General features: G+C 32.5%; 1 protein-coding gene across 1 annotated transcript; it reads left to right on the forward strand.

Moving 5' to 3' along the window:
- Positions 1 to 416: 416 nt before the first annotated feature.
- LOC126776106 (protein phosphatase 1B) lies at positions 417 to 21,933 on the forward strand. The gene is made up of 4 exons (XM_050498398.1): positions 417 to 1,544; positions 2,922 to 3,039; positions 19,679 to 19,799; positions 20,234 to 21,933. Exons 1-4 carry the CDS (start codon positions 732 to 734, stop codon positions 20,340 to 20,342), a joined length of 1,161 nt encoding a protein of 386 aa, XP_050354355.1. The 5' UTR covers positions 417 to 731; the 3' UTR covers positions 20,343 to 21,933.
- Positions 21,934 to 22,783: the final 850 nt, after the last annotated feature.

A 22,783-nucleotide genomic window follows, 5' to 3' on the forward strand; every position in this document is an offset into this window, starting at 1 on the left:
ATGTTTCGAGTTTCGTTTTATATATCTACATCTCTAGTCATTTTTGTCCTAGATTCATTCAAACCGAAAACATACATAATCCTTTATCTACATCTACAAAATGTAAATAATAGGTCACGAATGATTGAAAATTTAGAAATGTATTATAAAACGTATAGTTTTTAACGAGAGCAATTGTAACAATATTACACAGTAAAGTCATAATAACCTTTTTGACCTAAAGCTTTTTTTATATAGGGTAAATTAATAACAAATGTAATTTAATGAAATTTAAAGAAGTATTTTTTAGATGTTTGACTGTTTTTATAAATGACGAGTTTCATTTCGTTTACCTTTTGCACATATTCTTTAGAACATAAGTATACATGTATTTTTATTGAAAACCAGTCATAGACAATTACTATTTATGTCCGCCATTCATTCTTTTAAGTTGCTTTTTCGTTTTACGATTTCGTAGAGAGCACCATTTGTCACCGAGTTCGACGCAACATCATAGCATTACAAATTACGTAGAAGCAGAATAAACTGCAAAATCATAACCTGGACTGATCAAAACTGTGCCAATAACAATTCAGTGTAACAGATTTATAATTTACCTGTGAGACGAAATCGTATCTTAGATCCAGTGATGCTTTTACTTGCCTTTAACGTTATCTGCCGCGACGTTTATTCGAGTGCCTGATGGTGTGGATACTATGTGCGAATAGCGATACAATACAGCGGGACTCAGTATGGGGGCCTTTTTAAATAAGCCCGAGACTAAAAAATATAACGAGAACGGAGAAGGTAACGGTCTTCGCTATGGCGTGGCGTCGATGCAAGGCTGGCGCGTGGAGATGGAGGATGCTCACCACGCGCAACTCACTCTAAACGGAACATTATCTGACTGGTCGTATTTTGCCGTTTTTGATGGCCATGCGGGTGCACGAGTGTCAGCTCACTGTGCCGATAACTTACTCGAGAGTATCTTACAAACTGAAGAGTTTCGGCGCGATGATATAACGGAGGCAATCCGCGCTGGTTTTCTAGACCTCGACAAGAAGATGCGAGAGTTACCCGAGCTTTCGAATGGTGAAGAGAAATCGGGATCGACAGCAGTGTGTGCATTCGTGTCACCTAAGCAGATATATATAGCAAATTGTGGCGATTCTCGAGCGGTTCTGGCACGAAATGGAGCGCCGATATTTGCTACACGAGACCATAAGCCGGAATTGCCTTCGGAAAAGTCACGTATAGTGCAAGCCGGTGGTTCAGTTATGATACAGCGTGTGAACGGCAGTTTGGCAGTGTCGCGGGCTTTAGGTGACTATGAGTACAAGAAGGTAATGGATCGCGGACCTTGCGAGCAGCTCGTGTCGCCAGAGCCCGAGGTGTCTGTGCACGAACGACTTGATGCAGAAGACGAGTTTCTGGTGCTGGCCTGTGATGGTGTATGGGACGTGATGAGCAACAAGGCTCTGTGCGCATATGTGCACTCGTTACTTCAGCTCACGGATGACCTTGTGGCAATCACTAATCAGGTCATTGACACATGTCTTTATAAGGTAAATACTAAAATGTAACTTAATATTACAATGGTCACACTTTGTTTTACTGCATAAACACCATCACATCACATATTTATCAAATCAAGGTTTTAATTACCTTGCAGTAAATCAATGGAAACATGGAACAATAGGGAGTCTTCTTCATTAAATATGGACAATCCATATTATATCATTGAATGCATATAGTAATGTTTGATAAATTTATTTTTTGGATTTATAACTCGAAAATGATAACTTGTTTAAGCCACAAGCTATATGTAAGGTAATATTAATAATTTGACTTTTAATAGAACTTTACCTCTTATGAGAAGTTATTTATTATGTAAATTTAAAAATTATTTACATGAGATGCGAAGTAAAACCTCTATTATAAGAACAGAGCTGATACCTCACATAAAATAAGTGAACAGCTAATATTATTGAATAACATTTATAAATAAGAATTTGTCAGTTTGAATTTTCTTTTTCTAATTATAGTAATGAAATTTGATAAATAGATCTTTATGATAATAATGAAATGATTACTCGACCTACAGAGGTTACACCTCATGCAGATTGATCAACTAATTATTAAATCCGTGCAAGTGAAGCCAAAATAACAAGCTCATTTAAATATAATGGGATTAAATGTGATTGTATTATATATAATATAGTTTTTATGAAATGAAAATTCTGTGTATAGAATGTTTATATAACAAAATTTAAGATTTTAAACACTTTTATATAAAATTGGTTTTTTGCTACATACACCAATGTTTATGCCAATATCGCATTTGATGAAGAAGATGAAAAGAATAATATTGTAGACAATAATACCACAATGATTTGAAGGTTGGAATAGCATTACAATTCTAAAACTAATAAGAACTTTATTGTAAATCTATATTCCAGAAAAAACAATTGATGTTTAGAACTCTATTACACTCAAGATTGCTTGTTAATTTTTTTATAAACCAATGGTCCTGCTGATTTCTCTCTTTCTGCCATGATTGATTAATTATTTGAAAGAGGAAAAAACAGCATGGTGTAACTAATCATCCCTTTAAGCACTTTTATAGGTAAAGTCATACATCTATTTTAAATTTATTGAAGTAAATAATTTATTTATTTTTGGTAAAATTGCTAGTAAATAATATTTGCTTATACAGATATGAAACCAAACAATAGGGTTTTTCTTTATTCATTCAATGGTAGAAATTGTGTCATTCTTTTACATTTGTACAATAAGAAAGCATTAATTGAAATTGAAACTGAATTGAAACTGAAAAATATTTTATTCTTTGACAAAAATTAAAAAGTTGTTATTACCCAATTCTCCTTAGCACTATTTTTTGTAAAACTTGAAAACAGCTAATTAAGTCATAACCTTTTCAGGGGAGCAAAGATAACATGAGCATTGTTCTGGTGGTGTTCCCTGCTGCACCGAAGCCAAATCCTGAAGCTCAAAGAGCTGACCGGGAACTGGACGAGACGCTCCGACAACGGCTCACAGGTTGCTATTACTCTCTACTGCATGCCTGCGCCCAAACACGGACTGACACACAGACAGATGACGATAGGAATAGTGGTAGGGAGGTGCAGGGTTAACATTAAACACTCGAATTTGCAGTTATAATCAAATCCGATAAAGATTAAAGCATACAGTCTACGCTCCTCAGTAGTTGTTTTGATCTGTTGGTACAATAAATGAATTTTTCTTGTAGGTTTGAGATATTTTGCCAATTTAATAAGAAGTAGGAAGATGGAGTAGCTTAATATATAGAATATTTGTATGCCCAAGTATGTTTAATACTCTTGAGCGATACATGTAGTACGTAAATAATTGTAGGTGAAAATATGCTAGTGATAAATAAAGATTATATATATATAATTACGATATTAAAACTGATCGAATTATTGATACAGAAATTTAATATAGGTTAAATATAAATATTGAGATTAGTAATCTCAAACAGTAATTTTTACAATATCTCATAGTGAAATAAAAAAAAAAGAATTTATACATACTATCAACTAAATATAAATAATGAAATTGCCTTAAAAGTGCTTTGTTTGACGAGGTGATTCATATTGTGATAAAAAAAATATAATCAATTTTATCGGCTTACGATCTCCGAGATGGTCGTTAATTCTTTAATACGATATTCGTGTATTAATTGAAAAGTGAAGTACTTGTTGCTATTACTATACAAGGTTTGAGATTTCGGATAAATAGGAGATAAACAAGGGATATTTATTACGATATTAATCGATTATTAAAAACGATATTATATTTAGTCGTTTAAAATGGCGCCGAATTAACCGTTGAAGTAAATCGTTGAAAATTATTTCTGGTAATTATTATCGAAATATCTCAAGTACTATTTCACTTGTGTACATAAATTCAAGGATAAATTGATTAAATATCATTTATAGATATAATTTAAAACAATAGAATCGAATGCACGCATGGCAGTTTATTATACTTATTGTTTTGTATAGTGTGCAAAAAAAAAAAAATTACGCGGTAAAGATGTTATACGAAATATCGATCTATTAAATTATTTATTACATAGCATTGAATTTATTATCATAAAAAAATTACGTGATCATTATTATTAATAACTATGGGTTTGTAAGTTATTGAATAGAATAGCAGATTTAATGGGACGTCAATATTTTTCCTTATTTAGTTATAATTGTAGGTAAAATTGCATCCTATTATTAGCAATTTTTTGCATATCCGTCGTTAAATATGATATTATTTTACTCATGTTAATACTGTTTCCAGTGTATGTGTATCATTTCAGCCATTCTGGTCACTTCATTCTTCCGTTCATAATTCTGTGTTCGGTGTAACTTATAAGGGCGCAAATTCGACTAATTTATAACGGTTACGATACGTTTCCGATATTATTCGATTCGATTGCGATAAAGTGATACTTTGATAGATTTGGCTTGACTTTTAAGAACAACAAGCTATAGAGTGTACTGTTGACAGTATATTGGAGTACTTTAATCCGTGCACACAACAATTTCGTTGTCTATGTGATTGCTTTTTTCCATTCACCTTTCAAATGTCAATTTGACTGCTTTATTGTTCTCGTAGTAAGCCTATAAAGATGCATTTGCATCTGTTGTTTTTTTATCCGCCAAGAAATTTTCAGTGGCTGCCAAGAATTTGGCAGCGCTTACACTTCCATGCCTCGGAAAGCACGTGACGCTCTTGGTCTTAGGGTGATTCTCTTCAAATCTATACAAATAAATAAAATATAAGTGTCTGTCAGTGATTTTAAAATAACTGTTTCTTTTTAAGTTAATGTGCCTATTTGCGAGTTACCAAAACAACATTTTTTTTTTATTTTAGAGTGGCCCCTGATAATTTAAATAATTCATATGTATAATTTCAATAGGCATTATGTGTATTAAAATGGCAGATTGAAGGGTTTTCGTCACAAACTAAATTCCACGATGGCGATGTCGCCCGTTTTATTAGTTAAAGTATACATAAATATATATACGCAGTTGGTCTTAGGGTGATTCTTTTCAAACCCATACAAATAAATAAAATATAAGTGTCTGTCAGTAATTTTAAAAATAACTGTTTCTTTTTAAGTTAATATGCCTATATATATATTGTCAGTTTTCTGTTTTACAAATTTATTCGGTTGTCTAGAAGTAGTTGGAGTGAAAATTGATTAGAAAGGCCATAAAATTCAAACATATATATATACATATATAGTCGAGTTAAAATACATATAACAGTGAAATATAATACGTACGAAACACACATCGATGCTTTTGTGGAGATATTGCATGATCTAGTTTACCGTATGACAGCTTTGCATGCTACGTGTTGTCAATAACGAATATTTGTAGAAGTTGTATTGTAGTTCACGCTTCGCAAGTTCAGATTGTATGTTCTGCAACAGCCTTTGCGCTAGTTAAGTTTCACCTGTGTGCGTTAACACTTGGGTTAATAAAATTCAAAGGTTTTGTTAAAATGAAAAGTCTTATTACAATGTCAATGTCGAATTCGAGTGCCACGATCCTGTATGTAACGTTCCAGTGAAACGTTGTGACGCGGAACGTTTTCACTTGTGTCGTTTAAATTAGACGCGATTAACATTTTTTTTTTTTTAAATAACTATTACGAATGTATTTAGTGTTTTTTTTTTTTAATATTATCTTTGGACTAATATAAATTTTAATTTTACACGGAACCGTATCTTAGATATAGTGAAGTTAATACCTTGGCGTTTATCGCTGTTTAGGTTTGTTACTTTAAAATGTATACGGAGAACTCTTAATCAAGCCGGTATCGTTCGGTACAGTCGATTTCAATAGAATTTGTTAGAAATCAAAAGTATTTAAACGTTTTTTTTTTCAAAAATAGAACTCAACTCAAATTGATTAAATGAATTTTTAAAAACTCTTTATTTTTTTAAGTCCATTGCTCTAAGATATACAGCCAAGAGAAGGTCGGGATTTTATTCGATATTAGGGCTTTGTGCAAGCCTCTCTGGTAGATACCATCCATTCATAAAATATCTTACTACCGATCACCAATATTTAGTGTACCAAGTGTTAGGTGTAAAAAGTAGCCTATATCAATATTTGAGGTTCAAGCTTGCTTTATACCAAATTTCATTAAAAACGGTTTATTGGTTTACTCGATAAAGCATAACAGATACGAGTTACTTTCTCATTCATACTATTTTAATAGATTTAAAAACGTTTCTGCTCACGGTCTTTTCTCCGATCGAGTTCAGGATTCTCATCCATCGGAATGAGAGCAATATAAGATTGTATATGAAAGCAATGTGTTTGCACAAACACACACACACACACACTTTTACACAATTAATTAGTCTAATATTGTCTAAAATTTGGTTAGAGGAACATTATTATATGCTACATGGAGCCGAGATGGCCTCTAACATCCAAGTAGTTAGAACGCGTGAATCTTAACTAACTTAACTGATGATCGTGGGTTCAAACCCGGGCAAGCACCACTGAATTTTCATGTGCTTAATTTGTGTTTATAATTCTTCTCATGCTTGACGGTGAAGGAAAAAATCGTGGGGAAATCTGCATGTGTCTCATTGAAATTATGCCACATGTGTATTCTACCAACCCGCATTGGAGCAGCGTGGTGGAATAAGCTCCAAACCTTCTCCTCAAAAAGGGAAAGGAGGACTTAGGTCAGCAGTGGGACATTTACAGACTGTACATGGAGATCGATAGAAATTTGTTCGGAAACCCGTATAGCGTCATTACTATATAAAGGACGTTTATATAGTAATACATGATATAACTCTATTTGTTTACGCGGCGCCAGTAAAACTCCCAATCGGCATGTTTTTTTTTTTCCGGTATCTCCAATTTACACAAAACCCTAATGAATTATACACCAAAACCTTTCTCTTGAAACACTCCGAAAATCTTATAAGGACCCGTTCAGTAGTTTTTGAGTTTGTCCCGTTGTGAAAGACGGAGAGACAGACGCGGCGGGTCCTTTGTTTTATATGCAGTGTTTCGGTTATCATCACCGAAGTATGGTTACCGTCAAGTTTATAGTGTGTACGATTTCTATTGAAATAGACTATAAACAAAACTGTTGTCACGTAAACAATATCGCCTCAAAGCTTTTTGTTTGGTAATTTCCACGACACGCGATGTTTTATTACAATTTCTTAAAGGTTTTTTTTTTATAAACCTTGAAATGAATTTTGTTTGAACTTTGGTCTAAAGTACTACTTTGTATTTTATCACATATCAAAACTGTAATTATTAAAGAACGAGTCTAGAAAAATAAGTTCTGAAGTCGATGAAGGTTTTCTCTATAATATATACAAATCTCCGAATTATCTTTGTCTTTCGTTATTTCATTGATTTTTTACATTTCTCGTTTATATTATACGAGAACATGAAATACACGTATATAATAATATTATACACTAAAACCTTTCTCCGAAACGCGCTGTATCTTCTGGTATAAGTTTTACGTATAATTGTTTAGCAGTCTTTTATAGTCATTCATTAAAAGAAGGCTCCTTATGTATCAGTATTGAAATGCGATAGCTTGTATTGTCACACTCGAATAGACTCGACTTGTTATTATTGAGCGCGTGAAATGGAATACAGAATAATTTTTAATTATACTACGATGACCATCTTAGTGCGAGTCGAACAAGGGCTTTAGGTATTTTAAGTCACAATAGTGGCCATAGTTAAAAGCATTCTGTGTTTTAAAAATATACAAATAGATAGTAACAGCCTGTGAATGACCCACTGCTGGGCCAAGGCTTCTCCTTTTTTGAGGAGAAGGGTTGGAGCCAATTTCACCGCGCTGGTCCAGTGCGGGTTAGCGGAATGTGGTGGCAGAATTTCAGTGAAATTAGACACATGCATGTTTCCTCTCGATGTTTTCCTTCACCGTCAAGTATGAGATCATTTATAAAACAAATAAGGTTCGTGAAAATTCAGTGGTGCTTGCCCGGGTTCACACCACTGGGCCATCTCGGCAACAAAAAACGTATACGATTTTTATTATATCAAAATTAAAATATTACGTGAGTTTAAATTAACTAACAAATAAACTTCACAACGGAACTGTAAATGTCTCGTGGCATTCGAAGCGTTTCTTAATAAATAAACAGACCACAATGGTTATATTCGTTTGTTTCTCGTTTTCAATTCAGCCTCTTGAATATACTTTTATTACGAGTGGGCTTAATAATCTTCGAACGTGATATCGTGAACTAAAAAGTTGCGTGGGACGATAAAGCACTAAGACACAGGATTGTATTTGTCATCGTAGTTCTTAATGACCTTTTTGATTTGACAATTTTTTAAAGCATCGATCTGAATCGTATTTTAAAATAGTTGCTTTTAATCAAACGTCTCAATGATGGTTATGCGTTTAAGCATTACGTCATTACCTTATCGTCGTAAACGTTTTTGACTAATGAGGTTTGATTCGATTTGTAGTAGAGTCCGTTTCTGTCAGATAGAATATATAACGAATTTAAAAAAAAAGATTTTTACAAATGTAACCATTTATCAAATGGATCGCCATAGACTAGAGAGAAAGGTATTTTGGAGAATAGGCGTTCAAGGTCTATGGACATATTATCGATTCGAAAATAATTACACATGTTATTTCATGTTATGAAAACTTCACTCGACCAAATTAAAAAAAAAACTCTTGAAATTTTAAACAAACCATGGTTTCCTATAATCGTATAAAATGTGCCAAAATATTTTTTTGTGTTGACATCGTCAATAACCGTTAGCGTTTTAACCTTGTTCAACTGTTTTTTAGCATGATGTTGTAATATTTAATTTAAATAATAAATAATTTTACTGGTGGTAGTAGGGCTTTGTGCAAGCTCGTCTTGGTAGTTACCACACCCACTCATTAGATATTCTACCGCAAAACAGCAGTACTTGGTGTGGTTGTGTTCCGGTGAGTGAGCCAGTCCATACAGGCACAAGGGATATAGCATCTTAGTTCCCAAGGTTGGTGGCGCATTGGCGAAGTAAGCGATGGTTAACATTTCCTACAATGCCAATGTCTATGGGCATTGGTGATCATTTACCATCAGGTGGCCCATATGCCCGTTCGCATACCTATACTATAAAAAAAATATATATATGTCAAAATCGTCGAAAACAACAATTTGAGTACAAAAATACTTTATAATTACATAATAATCACTCCCTACGTATTTATTTAACTTATATACAAAGACACCAATTACAATTAAAAAATAAATTTAATATATACTATACTATTTAAACAATATTTTACCTTATTATATAGGAATTAGAATATTTAAGATAAAATAATAATTATATTTATAGATAAAAAGTATAAAAACTCATTTAATATTAAATAGTTAATGATAATATACCAAAATTCACTCAACCTATACAACCTTTTTTCTCATAAAACAGATCCAAAATGTATATGTGACTTATTAAAAAAATATCTTAAATGATTTTTACTTCGTCTAACTTATATAGGTACATGAATTTCATATCGGATTTTGGATCGAAATTATTCATATCGCTTCAATGTAAGCTCATGATGATATTCCCATAAGATTTGTTTAGTTGAATCATACATAATCAAATCATATTTAGTACAAATGTATAAATGTTACCATATACAAATAGTATCAATTGTAATATATGTTTAGTTTTTATTTTTACGTGTGTTATGTATTAAATGCACTATAAATAGTTATTCTGTGATCGTGAATAGACGAGTTTTTTTTTTTTTTAATTTATCAATCGGGTAAACAAGTTTGTGAAAATATCTGAAATGTTATGCCAGTTGCATTTTTTTTAAATTATTATTGACGTTTTTCAATTTTATATATATATTTGATTTAAATTATTTTTAATTTATAAAAATGAATTAGTAACATTTTAATGTTAAAACAATTAAACATATTAAAAAAAAAAAATAACATTGGATATATATTTTTTAAATTTACAAATATTATACGGATATTTACACTAACTAAATACATCATTTGTAATTAAAAGTTAAAACTAACATATTGTGAAGTAGCTTAGGATAATAGTATGTGCCCATGTGTTCCCCATTAATGTAACGAAGATGTGATTCCCTCTCTTAACAAGATATAGTGTCCATTATATAACATTATTTCGTCAATTTAAATCTTTGTGATATTGTGTAGTGTAGCGTAGTCAACGATTATATATTCGTAAATTTTATTATACATAATACTGTAAGCGAGTTATTTACAATGTTACGATTTTATTATTAAAGTTCGTTTTAAATTGAATCAATCGTTTCATTGCTTTAGTCCAAATCCTTTTTTTTTATTTATTCATTGCATATATTATTATAATATTTATTTTGAAAAAAAAAGGGTTAAAGCAATGAACGTGCGTCCGCGCTTCGCGACGTTTTATTATCGAATGATTTGTTGAAGCGTTTTACGTTAGTATAAGAAGCGAAGCCGTATGACGTATTCAGTTGTAATCCTAGTTGATTCTATCGATCCTATTTGCGATATCTCAGCGGACTGTCAGGGCTGCCGTGCGATTCAGAACATGAATTTGATCTATGCATCTTCGGCTTGTCAATTAAAATGCAATTTAGACCAATAAAAAAACTAATGACTGCTTTTAAACTGTTAAAAATATTGAAAAACTATAAGGATGTAATTAAAAAAACTATTTTTTTTTTATTTGCAGCCCGGTTTTTTCATTCGTTTCAATCAAATACGGTATCTTTTAGTAATTATATTAATTCCGATTTTAACGGATAAGGCTTCATTTGTAGCGTAAATAATAAGGTTTTATTTACAATTAGGCTTAGTGCGACAATCATTGTCGTTTCGTGTTCTACATTGTAAGAATTATTTAAAAAAAAAACTGATACCTTCATTCACTATGCTTCATTTGCTTAGAAGATTTGTACGAGGATTTCTTCTAACTTACTTACTTCTAACTTACGTACTTCTCAGTAGAGTTTTTCCTAATTTAAAACTGTTAAATGTCTATTCACCAAGAAGAGACGACACTCGTTATTTTAAGTTATATCAATGGTTTGTGCGATTTGAAAAATAATATTTTATAGAAAAATATATAATTAAATATTTTTATTATATAATTTTTAAACAATTGTGTAGTACTTATGTACGATGAGACATCAAAAATATTTTAATATTATTATAATTTTCAACGTACAATTGAAATTAATTGAATAAAAAAAGTTTTTCTGACGTGTATCCACGATAGTTGAGCGGAAATTATTCTACCAACGTCACGTATCAAAGATATGACACTGTATGAGATCAATCGGTTTCAAATTTTGAAGTGTTTAATGATGATGAGACTTGACACTAGAAACTATGTCCTAATGTCGTTATCAGTACAATCACTCCTCAGTACACTAGTGCTATTCTCTAAGAACAAACTCGCGAATCATCGCTGTAATCGGTCGCGAAATGTCAGAAAGTGACATGCGACATTGACCCATAATAATTATAACATTTCAGGGATACAAGTATCAAAATTGTATATCACCATATGTATTAAAACGCCCGTTTAAATCGTAAATTATTATAATACACGTAGTTATGCATATTAATCTAATTATATACACATAAAACTAGCTTAATCTTACGTCACATCGCTTATATAAAGGTTACGTCAAGGTCGAAAGGTTTCAAAAATCGCCTCGGAATAACGACCTCTGTTTTGTTAGTTGTATCCTAAGCCTTGTATTGTTAATAATAAAGTCTAAATTTGAATAAGAAAAAATGTTTACGTGACACGTAGGAGTATTCTCGACGGAGTACATAAATGCGTACATTGGATTTACTACCAATCGTTACGTTTAAAGTAATCCTAATCTAAGAATATGTAGTTTTATTTGCGTGAGTTTTTAAATGAAATATATATTTGTAATTAATGATTGCTAATAAGATTGATGTAACCAACATTATATTAAAACGAAAAAACGTTTTATTATATTGATGTTATTTACTTAAAAATAATACACGTAACATGTTAAATTTTATTAATGCAATGTTGATATATGTGTTATATATACAAAATTTTATTTTTTATCATTAAGGTTTTCGAAGCATCCTTCCTGAACAGAATATTCGTTTCAGATCATTTTACATGTTACAATAAATTAATTAAAAATTTATATTTAAAAAATATAAATCGGGATGGTTGGCGTTCTATGGGGGAGGCTTTCGTCCAGCAGTGGACGGTAAAAGGCTGAAAAAAAGACGTTTATAAATAAGCCCTTATTCATATATAGTATGGGATTATAAGGATTACAGAGCTCGGAGTTAGTATTCGTTGAGTTGATTATTGCATGCATATATTTTGATTGATGAAAAACAGTATTTAATGATTTCCTTACCGGATATTCTCGATAGGTACATTAGAACTGTAGGGCTGTCCTGTGAGAACTAACTTGAGACTCATCGCAGAAAATTGTCGTGATATATTAGAAAGTGAAGTGAAGCGAAATTGACCGTAATAATTATAACATTTCAAGAATACACGCATCAAAATAGTATATCACCATAACTCGGTTGTCAATATTTCACGGGTAATGAAGTGAGCTTTTATAGAGTAGCACTGTTGGTGGTAGATTTCACAGATAAACTGAAAAGAAGTGCTTTTAAGGCTGTTTTTTCATGGCATGATCATTGTGCAGTAAAATGGTGCCATATTTCTTACTTCTTGCGCAGTATGCGAATTAATATCATCGATATCAATATAAAATAACATGTTTTATTTAATTATATAATAATACCCGCGTCCTTATCATACTCTTATCAAGTTGTAAGTAATTATTTGCAGACTAAACTAGAACAGGTTCGTTGGAAATGAATGATCAATTAATCGATGCGTTTTATGATTAAAATATAAAAGTGTAAAAACAGGATTACAGTATCACCGGTACATAACAATCACGTCCAATATCCTCGAGTTATAAATACATATATACATGTGATTTTGTATATTATATATTCTATGCGTATTGTATTAATATTTTTTTAATGCTGGATTAACGTCAGACATACTTATCATATTGATATATAACTTATAGGCTATGTCGTTGTACCGGAGGAGCTGTGCTGTTTCAAAAAGTGGTATTTATATACTTGGGGTTCAAACGTTTTTCATACCAAATTTTATCAACATCGGTTCAGTGTTTTAGCCGTGAAAGCGTTTGGCGTGTAGGCTATCTTGAGATACTGAGGCGTATATTATTGAGAGACTGATCCAGGTATGAGGCTAGCCAATACTCAAAGACCGAAGGAATAATATATATTTATTTACGACACGTCACAATTGTTTGAGTACCCTGTACTGACTGATTGATTAATGTATTAACAATGTTCGAATAACTAATTGTTATGATTTTGTCATGCATAAATATTCAGTACAACTAAAAAGGCGATGTGCTGACGGCACAAGCGTAACAGACAGACAGACATAATTGCTTTCGACTTCATAATATTAGTATGTATAAAAAATTAAAAAATATTATTCTTATGTACAAACATATAAAGATACGCGTTTAAGTATCAGAAGTTAAGCCTTGAGTTTAGTTTAGAAACGTTGCATATAGAAATATTGCAGTTAGAGGTTGGCAGGCTTTAACTTGATGTGTTTCGTTTTTGACGGTCGTATCTGGTCAAATATTGTATACGAGTTCGGTCTATCCGGCCTGTCCGGTCTGTCCGGCTTATGTCAAGCGTATATTACATAGAGTGTAACGCAGTCGCACGCATCGCTTGTAGAGTGACCGAAGTAGTAACTAATATTATAAATACGATGTATCTAAGGCAGCTAATTTTAAAAAGCACGTTTTGATTTAAAAAAAATATATCTGGCTTCGAAGTCGAGATGGCCCAGTGGTAAGAACGCGTGAATCTTAACCGATGAACGTGGGTTCAAACCCGGGCAAGCACCTCTGAATTTTCATGTGCTTAATTTCTGTTTATAATTCATCTCGTGCTTTTCGGTGAAGGAAAACATCGTGAGGAAACCTGCATGTGTCTAATTTCATCGAAATTCTGCCACATGTGTATTCCACCAACCCGCATTGGAGCAGCGTGGTGAAATAAGCTCCAAACCTTCTCCTCAAATAGGGAGAGGAGGCCTTAGCCCAGCAGTGGGACATTTACAGGCTGTTACTTTTTACTTTTTTACTATATCTGGCTTTAAACGAAAAGTGTCCGGCTTAATTGAATGAAGAGACCGGAATTGCATTTTGAAATCTAGCAACTTTATTCGTACTCAAATTCGAACTTGAAATGTTACCCTATGAAAAATTGCAATATTTTTTAAGTATTCCTCGGTACAATATTTCTTAAGTGTATGGTGACGTAAAAATATGCACATATTATATTACGTGAAAATAAGCAAGTCTGTATTCAACGATTTTGCGAATAGCAGAAATTTCTTGCGTTTGCGTTTATATCGTAATATATAATAACTACAGAACATACACACGTTGGTGACCACTTACCATCAGGTGGCCCATATGCTTGTCCGCCTTCCTTTTCTATAAAAAAAAAAAAAAAAAACATATAAGATGAATTTGGTAGTAGGGCTGTCTGCAAGCCCGTCTGGGTGGGTACCACCCACTCATCAGATATTGTACCGCCAAACAGCAATACTTAATATTGTTGTGTTCCATTTTAAACACTGATAAGAGCCAGTGTGACAACAGGCACAAGCAATATCAACATTTTAGTTCCCGAGGTTGGTGGCGCATTGGCGATTTAAGAAATGGTTGATATTTCTCACATCGCCAATGTCTATGGGCGGTTGTAACCAATTACCATCAGGTGGCCCGTCATTTTTTTTTTTTTTTTTTTATAAAATAGGAAGACGGACGAGCATATGGGCCACCTGATGGTAAGTGGTCACCAAACGCCCTTAGACATTGGCATTGTAAGAAATGTCAACCATCGCTTATAGCCAATGCGCCATCAACCTTGGGAACTAAGATTTTATGTCCCTTGTGCCTGTAATTACTCTGGCTCACTCACCCTTCAAACCGGAACACAACAATATCAAGTATTGCTGTTTTGCGGTAGAATATCTGATGAGTGGGTGGTACCTACCCAGACGAGCTTGCACAAAGCTCTACCACCAGTAAATTTAAAAAATAAATAAATTGTAAAATTGCCTGTTCTCTTATCTATTTTATGTAAAAACACGTATGTCAGTCATGATATATACTTGTTTATATATATTATTATCACGCAGTATATATAATAAGGACAGTTGTAAAATTTTTTACTCACATTATAATTTCAATATTTTTTCAATATGAAAAATTTAATATGTTTTAATATTTCAACTTGGGGATCTGTAATAGAATAGCATCGGTGCATCTTAGCGTATTCTACATTCTACTAAGTCGCCTCGGGCGATGCCCCGCTTCTGACCCTATTATGAGACGCAGTAGAGTAGGTACGTAGATTCTTTGCGTGAAATAGGCCACCCTCTTGAAGCATTTTAATATTAATATTATTACTTTAATTATGTGTGTAACATAAGAATGGGATGAAAGGGATACAGGGAATTGCTTATATTTGTTATTTATTAAATAGGGGTTGATAAAGAATACGTTTAAAAAATTACAACTCAATAAGGATATAACTAGTGAATTTTAACTTTGCGTTATTTCATTATCCTCGTATGAGAATGTATAGTTTTGAAGGTATGCTGGGATTGTACTCATACCAATTCGACTGCTAGAGTTAGTAATTTTTGTTTAGCGATATTGTTGTATAAAACTAACTCTCAGATAACTTGAGAACTGTCTTTGTAGCTAATTAAAAAATAAATAGCACAGCGTATTATGCGTTCATAGATAGCACTTGCGAATGAAACGATCGCCTCTTGGCTTTCTTATATTGGAAACAATAACAAAATTTGCCGAAAAGAAAACCAGCCGACTTTCTTTTGCCAGTTCTTCTCCGGTCTGACTTTTTTCTTTTCTTTTTATTTTGTAGTTTCTACTTTGACAAACAAAAAAAATACTATAAAGCTGAAGAGTTTGCTTTTTTGAACGCAATAATCTACCGATCTACCAGTCCAATTTAAAAAAAAAATTGCGTTAGTTAGCCCATGGATCGGAGCGGTAACGTTTAACGCGAGTAAAACCGAAATGAATAAAATATAAATTCTTCTGCTTATATATAAAGTTAGATAACACACAAATAGTAAATTTAGTCAAGCGCGTTTAGGGCTTTCATTCTTTCCGACTGTACTGGCCGTCGTCGTGTTTGGACTCTACTACCACTTACCATCAGGTGGAATGGGGTCATTTGACTTTTCAGGTAACTATATAAGGAAAAAGGCCGATGTAAAAATAAAACTTAATTCAGGAATTTTACATAAAAAATGATATAAAAAGCTACCACTAATTCGGCAAGAAACTCAATAGTGTTTAGTGAGTAACAGCCTAGTAACAGCCTGTTAATGTCCCACTGCTGGGCTAAGGCCTCCCTGTCCATTTTGAGGAGAAGGTTTGGAGCTGGTTCCACCACGCTGCTCCAATGCGGGTTGGTAGAATACACGTGTGGCAGAATTTCAATGAAATTAGACACATTCAGGTTTCTTCACGATGTTTTCCTTCGCCGTCAAGCACGAGATGAATTATAAACACAAATTAAGCACATAAATATTCAGTGGTGCTTGCCCGGGTTAGAACCCAATATCATCGGTTAATATTCACGCGTTCTTACCACTAGGCCGTCTGGGCTTAGTATATAATAATAATAATACTAATAATGATTACTTATTATATTGACGAAAATGAACTAACGGTAAAGGTTAACATACACGGAACGATAAATAGAATCCACATCAATTGCGCTTTACATCTTCGCTTCAATTGTTGACAAAAGAAATAACGTTAATTGTTTCGTCAAATTACTCGACAACGTTCAAAAATATTTAACGTTCGTTAATTATAAAGCATGCGATTGCCAATCAATGCGTAATATATTTTGAGTTATATCGTATTTGTATTATTTTGACTGGACGACCGTGAATTTTTCATTAAAGTGCACAAAGAGTATGTATGTGACCTATTGGGTATCGGCGCATGAAATGTGAGAATCGTTTTCGGGGAATAACTATTTACGGTATCCTATTGATTGTTTGCACTGTCCGATATTTCAGATTCATTATTTATTCGTATTTACTTTTTATCGAATATTAATTATATTCGGTTATATTTGAGAGATAATTGCATTTTGAATATATTTAAGGCGTTGACATTCTTTATACAGCCGACAAACAATAAGTACAAGATGTAAGTCGAATATAACGATATTTTCCGATTAAAATCTATACCGTTACGCTTTCACCGCTAAACCGTTGATCCGATTTTGATGAAATTTGAATGAGTATGAAGCAAGTTTGACACACCCCCCAAATGTATGATGATCTTTTTGTGGCCCGAACGCTTATTCTTCAGCTTTAAGTTAGCGTATGTGTGTGTTAATTTGATCATTGTACACATTGACAAACATGGAATCGATTTTTTAGTTAATGGAAGAAAATTCGACAAATAGTCGATTTATTAAGCGGTTATGCTAAAGAGCGAACATAAGTTACATATGTGCGGAAACTATGGTGATTGTTTTTCTGAAAGAACATGCAAACGCGTGCGTTTAGTTTAAGTTTACTTTCAGGTATATATATATATCTATATATATATAAAATTTGTATATTTAATTCTAAGAAATATGAAACGTTTTACAGTAACGAGAGGTATAATTATTATTACCTTCAATCGCATTAAATTTCTCTGAGAGGCTAGAGAAAATGCATTCGACAATAATGATTATTTTGAACTTCTTCTAGAAGTTTTATTTAATGCAATACGTCAAATTTTGGTCACGGGACAAGTCCATTACTTACGTATTATCACGGTGTATTATGTAACTTTCATAACTTTCGGCTCTTTCTACAAACGAAGATCTACAATGGCTATGAGGCTTACGACTCGCTGGATCACGGGTTGCGCTGGATGCATTTTGACATAAATACACATTTTTATTTATGTCAAAATTAAATAATCTTAATAAAATAAATAAACAAAACACATATTCATAACAATTTAGTTAACATGATGGGTACATACGTAAGTCATCGGGTCATCGTTCGATTATTATTCAATTAACATTATTCTGTGGATGATGTGATCACACCGCGACTCGTGCAGTTGAGTCATATAAATCAATAATTGCTGCGTAAATATATTTAGCATAAATATATTTGATATTATTAATGCGACTGACTACTTCGTTAGGCTATCTAATAAATAATTCTCGAGGTTTTGAATTCAAAACTCGGGTCGGGTCAACGAATAAAACGGTTTTGTGTTTTTTATCGAGAAATTCCATGTAGCTTCGAAGTCAATGTTTACACGGCGTCTTGATCTTTTTCCGGTCGTGACCGATTTCCGTCCCATCGGATTACAACAGTGAAGGATTTGAGAATGCACTTGTGTTATTGCACACACTTGTGCACTATATTGTACTGCGCAATTGGCTAATTTGAAATCTCTCTTAAGAATGGCCGCCACAGCCGAAATTGTTTAGGAGGACATCGTAATCTAATGAATGTGTGAAATATTTAAAAGTTGTAGTACAGCATCCACCAAACCACGAAGCTACAGACCTCAATTTTGTAAACCAATGAAGATGAAGTTATTAATCTAAAAAATAGGTTAGTGTGTGCCGCCCGCACATATATAAACGTGTGTGTATACGAAATGTATTGTACGTGAATGTAAAACAAGAAAATATAAATTGTCTAACAAACATTGTATTGTGCTACGTGCGTTGTGGAGTTCGTAGGCCTTTATCGACTATTCGATTGCAGTTCCAGTAATATTGGGAAAATACGGTCTGCCTTTCATACATGTGTAATTATGTTATGGCGTTGACCTCTCCGTAAAAGGAGTTATTAAAACCCTCTTTATTTTTTGTATTAATTTTGGACTTAAATAAGTTTAAAATAATTTTGATTCCATTAAGTAATGGTACGTAACATTAGAACAAACTTCATGCTCAGTTGTAAGAAAAAAAGAGTATAATCATATTGTGAATGGAAATGCCTAATACATTCTTCTCACTCTAAAGCTTTTATTGTTAAAATTACCACTGTCTTTTTTTAATTTTTGTTATATATTGGTACAGCAAATATTTCATATACATACAAAGGTAAGAAGAAAATCAATGTAACATTGTTTTAAATTCTCCTTACCTTTCTTACTGATGTTATAAATGGGATAGTGTTTTAAGATGTTTGTAAATTAAACACCTTTGACTGGACGAAAATATGCCATGTATAGTTCTCTTAATAGTCCAAATGATAAAAAAAGTTATTACTTTAATTTCATATACATACGCTAGAGTCTTGCTAAAAAAAAAGTTAAGAACTTGTTACTTATAAGAAAACATTCCAATTTATTATACATTAATAAACAGTCAACTTTTGTATGTATTCAGTTTATATATAAGAGTATATATGATTTATCATGTAATAATTTCCAGTGTGCTGCAACTCAGTAGATAATATAATCTTTTCAATTTATATTCCAGTTTTGATAGAGCAAAGTGCTGGACAAGAAGAGGAAACTTCCAACCACTTCTCTCACATGCTCAAAGAACTGGTGAAAGAGAATATACCCGGTCTGCCGCCTGGAGGTGGTCTCGCTGCTAAGTAAGTTGAAGCTGTTAGTGAATGCTGCTGTATAGATACAATCACAGGTACACTGTCACACACACTCACTCACTCTTTCGGTGGCTCTATATATCTCTCTATCTCTATCGATCTCTCTCTATCTCTCTCTCTCTCTCACACAAACACACACACACACTCACCCACACACGCACACGCACACCAACGTGCGCGCATATAGTGCACGCAATAGTGCGCGCGCCCGTGCATCCAAGATACGCACACACACACATATAAACTCAAGGAAGTAAAACAATAAATGAGACAATTTTAAAAGTACACATATGTGCATACTAGGTAAAATTATAAGTTATAAGACACATGATACCAAATTAAAAAAGAAAAAACATATAAACACTAAGTAATTACCATATTGCAGTTGCAAAGTGTTAACCGTGATCGTACATCGTTTCCAGACAAGCGCTGCTGGACAAGATATACAGGGAGTTCTACCCGGAGCACACCGACAGCTCGGAGAAGTTCGACTGCCAAACCGAGCTGGCGGACGCCTTCGGAGCCAACTAGAACGCCACGACGGTCCTTACGTATTGAGTCTTAAAACATTCGCCATAAGGACGAAGATCCTTCGCCGGTAACTAACTTCCACTTTATAAAACATATCTCTATTCTTGATAGATAAAATTCCTATATAACGAATTAAATTAGTTCAATTTCTCGTTTTGAGATATTTTCACAGATTAAAAAAAAAATTAATCATCGATACTATTTCTTATCTGTATTATGGACCAATAGTAGTAAACGGTTTTGAAATTAAATCGTTGGTAATCTTTATCAAATTTAGACTTTCATATATGCAATAAAGACATTGTGATGTCGTAAGAGTATATTCTGGTATGCAAAGTTTTAAGCCTCAATAGCGTAAGTGCGGTTTCGTTTTGTAATACAAACGTATTTTTTTTTTGTAACCGCTAAAGTATATTCATCATTATTGTGTAAATTAAAATATATTTCATAACGGATAAAGCTGCGATTCTAATGCACATTTTGCTGCGTATACTTTAGCGTTGTTTTCAAACAGAGTCGCACTCACAATGCGGTGTGTATGACAACTTGTTTTTGTACATAAAATAAACGTGTCTCGAAATGAATGCAGTGTGAATGCGAATCTGTTTTGGTTTGGTTCCTTCGTCTGTGTCGATTGTCGTTAGATTTTAATCGCTTTGTAAAAAATCCCGCTTCTATCACCATACAAATGCTTGTCTATAGAAAGATAAGTGATTATGGTAGGCTAAAGCGACAACGACGTAGCCGGGGAATTACCAAGAATAAAGAAATTTTAATATTTAATACTCTAGCCTTATCTGCTGTGGATTGAGTCATAGATGAAATTTTTTTCTCCCTAAGATAAGGTTATGTGTCTTTATTTCTTAAAATACGATCCACGGCAGTGTTTCACCTGAAATTATTAATTGGAAAATGCAGCACTATACGGCACAAATTTTTAATTTCTTCCGGACAATTTTTCCTAGTACAATAGTTTAAAAAATATATATAATAATGATAATAATTGTAAATCAAAGCCTGTAATTAGATTTTCGGTGTACGGTTCATTTAAAAAAAAAATTCATCCCTTGTTCTGTTCAATTGACGTTCGTGTCATAATACTAGATGTGTTATATAGTGATTCGATTTAAATAAATAAAAAGTTTGAACTTATTTCGAACCTCTTTATTTTGTGTTGTCTATATCGATTTAAGCCGTGTTAATAATCTGTGAACTCTCGCAGCATTGAAAAGAGCGGCAATTAAATAATGCTGTAATTTGTTTATAAAATTTGTAAACATTAAGATTAATTAATACATGTGCAATGTCACATATATGAAAGTACAAAATACGACGAACATTGCTCAGTTGATTCGTATCTGTATAAATTATCTTAATTTATGTATAAATAGAGGGGTTTTGTTGTTACTTTTGTTTGATATTAAACAACTACGGATAACACAAAAATCATGACGTTATTATTATTATAATGAAATTTTTTATTTGATACTTCTTCCCCCACCCAGCCTGCGACAGTTCACAGATAACGAAGGTTTCTTATATTTCAGTTAGGCCAGTCACCGTTAGTGTTTGAATAAAACTTTAGTTGTAATATTCGTTTTCTTTCTCATAATAATTCAAACCTGAAATATATGATATATAATATATAAGTATATGTATTTTTCGGTGGGCGAAATGTTTAATTGACAATGTTGCCAGTTAAATAATTTCGAATAAGTCCATCCTAATAATTCTATCTATATCTGTACGAGTAGTTTTTGTACATAGTTCCATGTTTTGACAACGTAGCCCTATTGAATGGACCTCATTAACATTATGCTTTGTTTTAAGACTTCATTTATGAATAACAATCGATTCATTTCATTTTATGGAATACCCATTTTTATAAGTTTCTCGTTCACTGTTTATATTTATTTTTTTAATGTATTGATACATTTATTTAATGAAACTGTTAATGCCTTAATTATTAAATGATAATATAAAAAGCATATTGTAAAAAATTAAAAACAAAAAATAAATGGCGATTGGGCCTTTTTTTACCCTTGTTACAATGTATGCGGAAACAAAATTAATATGTGAAATTTAACATAAAAGTAATATATTATTTGGACACGGTGAATAAAAAACTGATTAAAATGGGTAATTAATATGTATTGTACTTCGTTTGACGCATTATTGCTTCTGTACCCGTTAGGTGTTTCAAAATTTGTCATTTTTTTTTTTAATATTTGCTTTCAAAACGCTTTGTACTTAAAGTCATCGTTCACAATTACTGAATGTGTAGTCGATATTACCATCTATCGTTATTTATACATACATATACGATATTTTTAGTACAACTTAAAATCAATAACGGTACAATGTCTCAATTATAATAAATAATGATAGTACATTGTTTGTTAGATAACTTTATAATTATTCGTTCGTTAAAGCAAAATTTG

The sequence above is a fragment of the Nymphalis io genome, chromosome 19 (genome assembly GCF_905147045.1).
Source record: "Nymphalis io chromosome 19, ilAglIoxx1.1, whole genome shotgun sequence".
NCBI classification, from domain to species: Eukaryota; Metazoa; Arthropoda; class Insecta; order Lepidoptera; family Nymphalidae; genus Nymphalis; species Nymphalis io.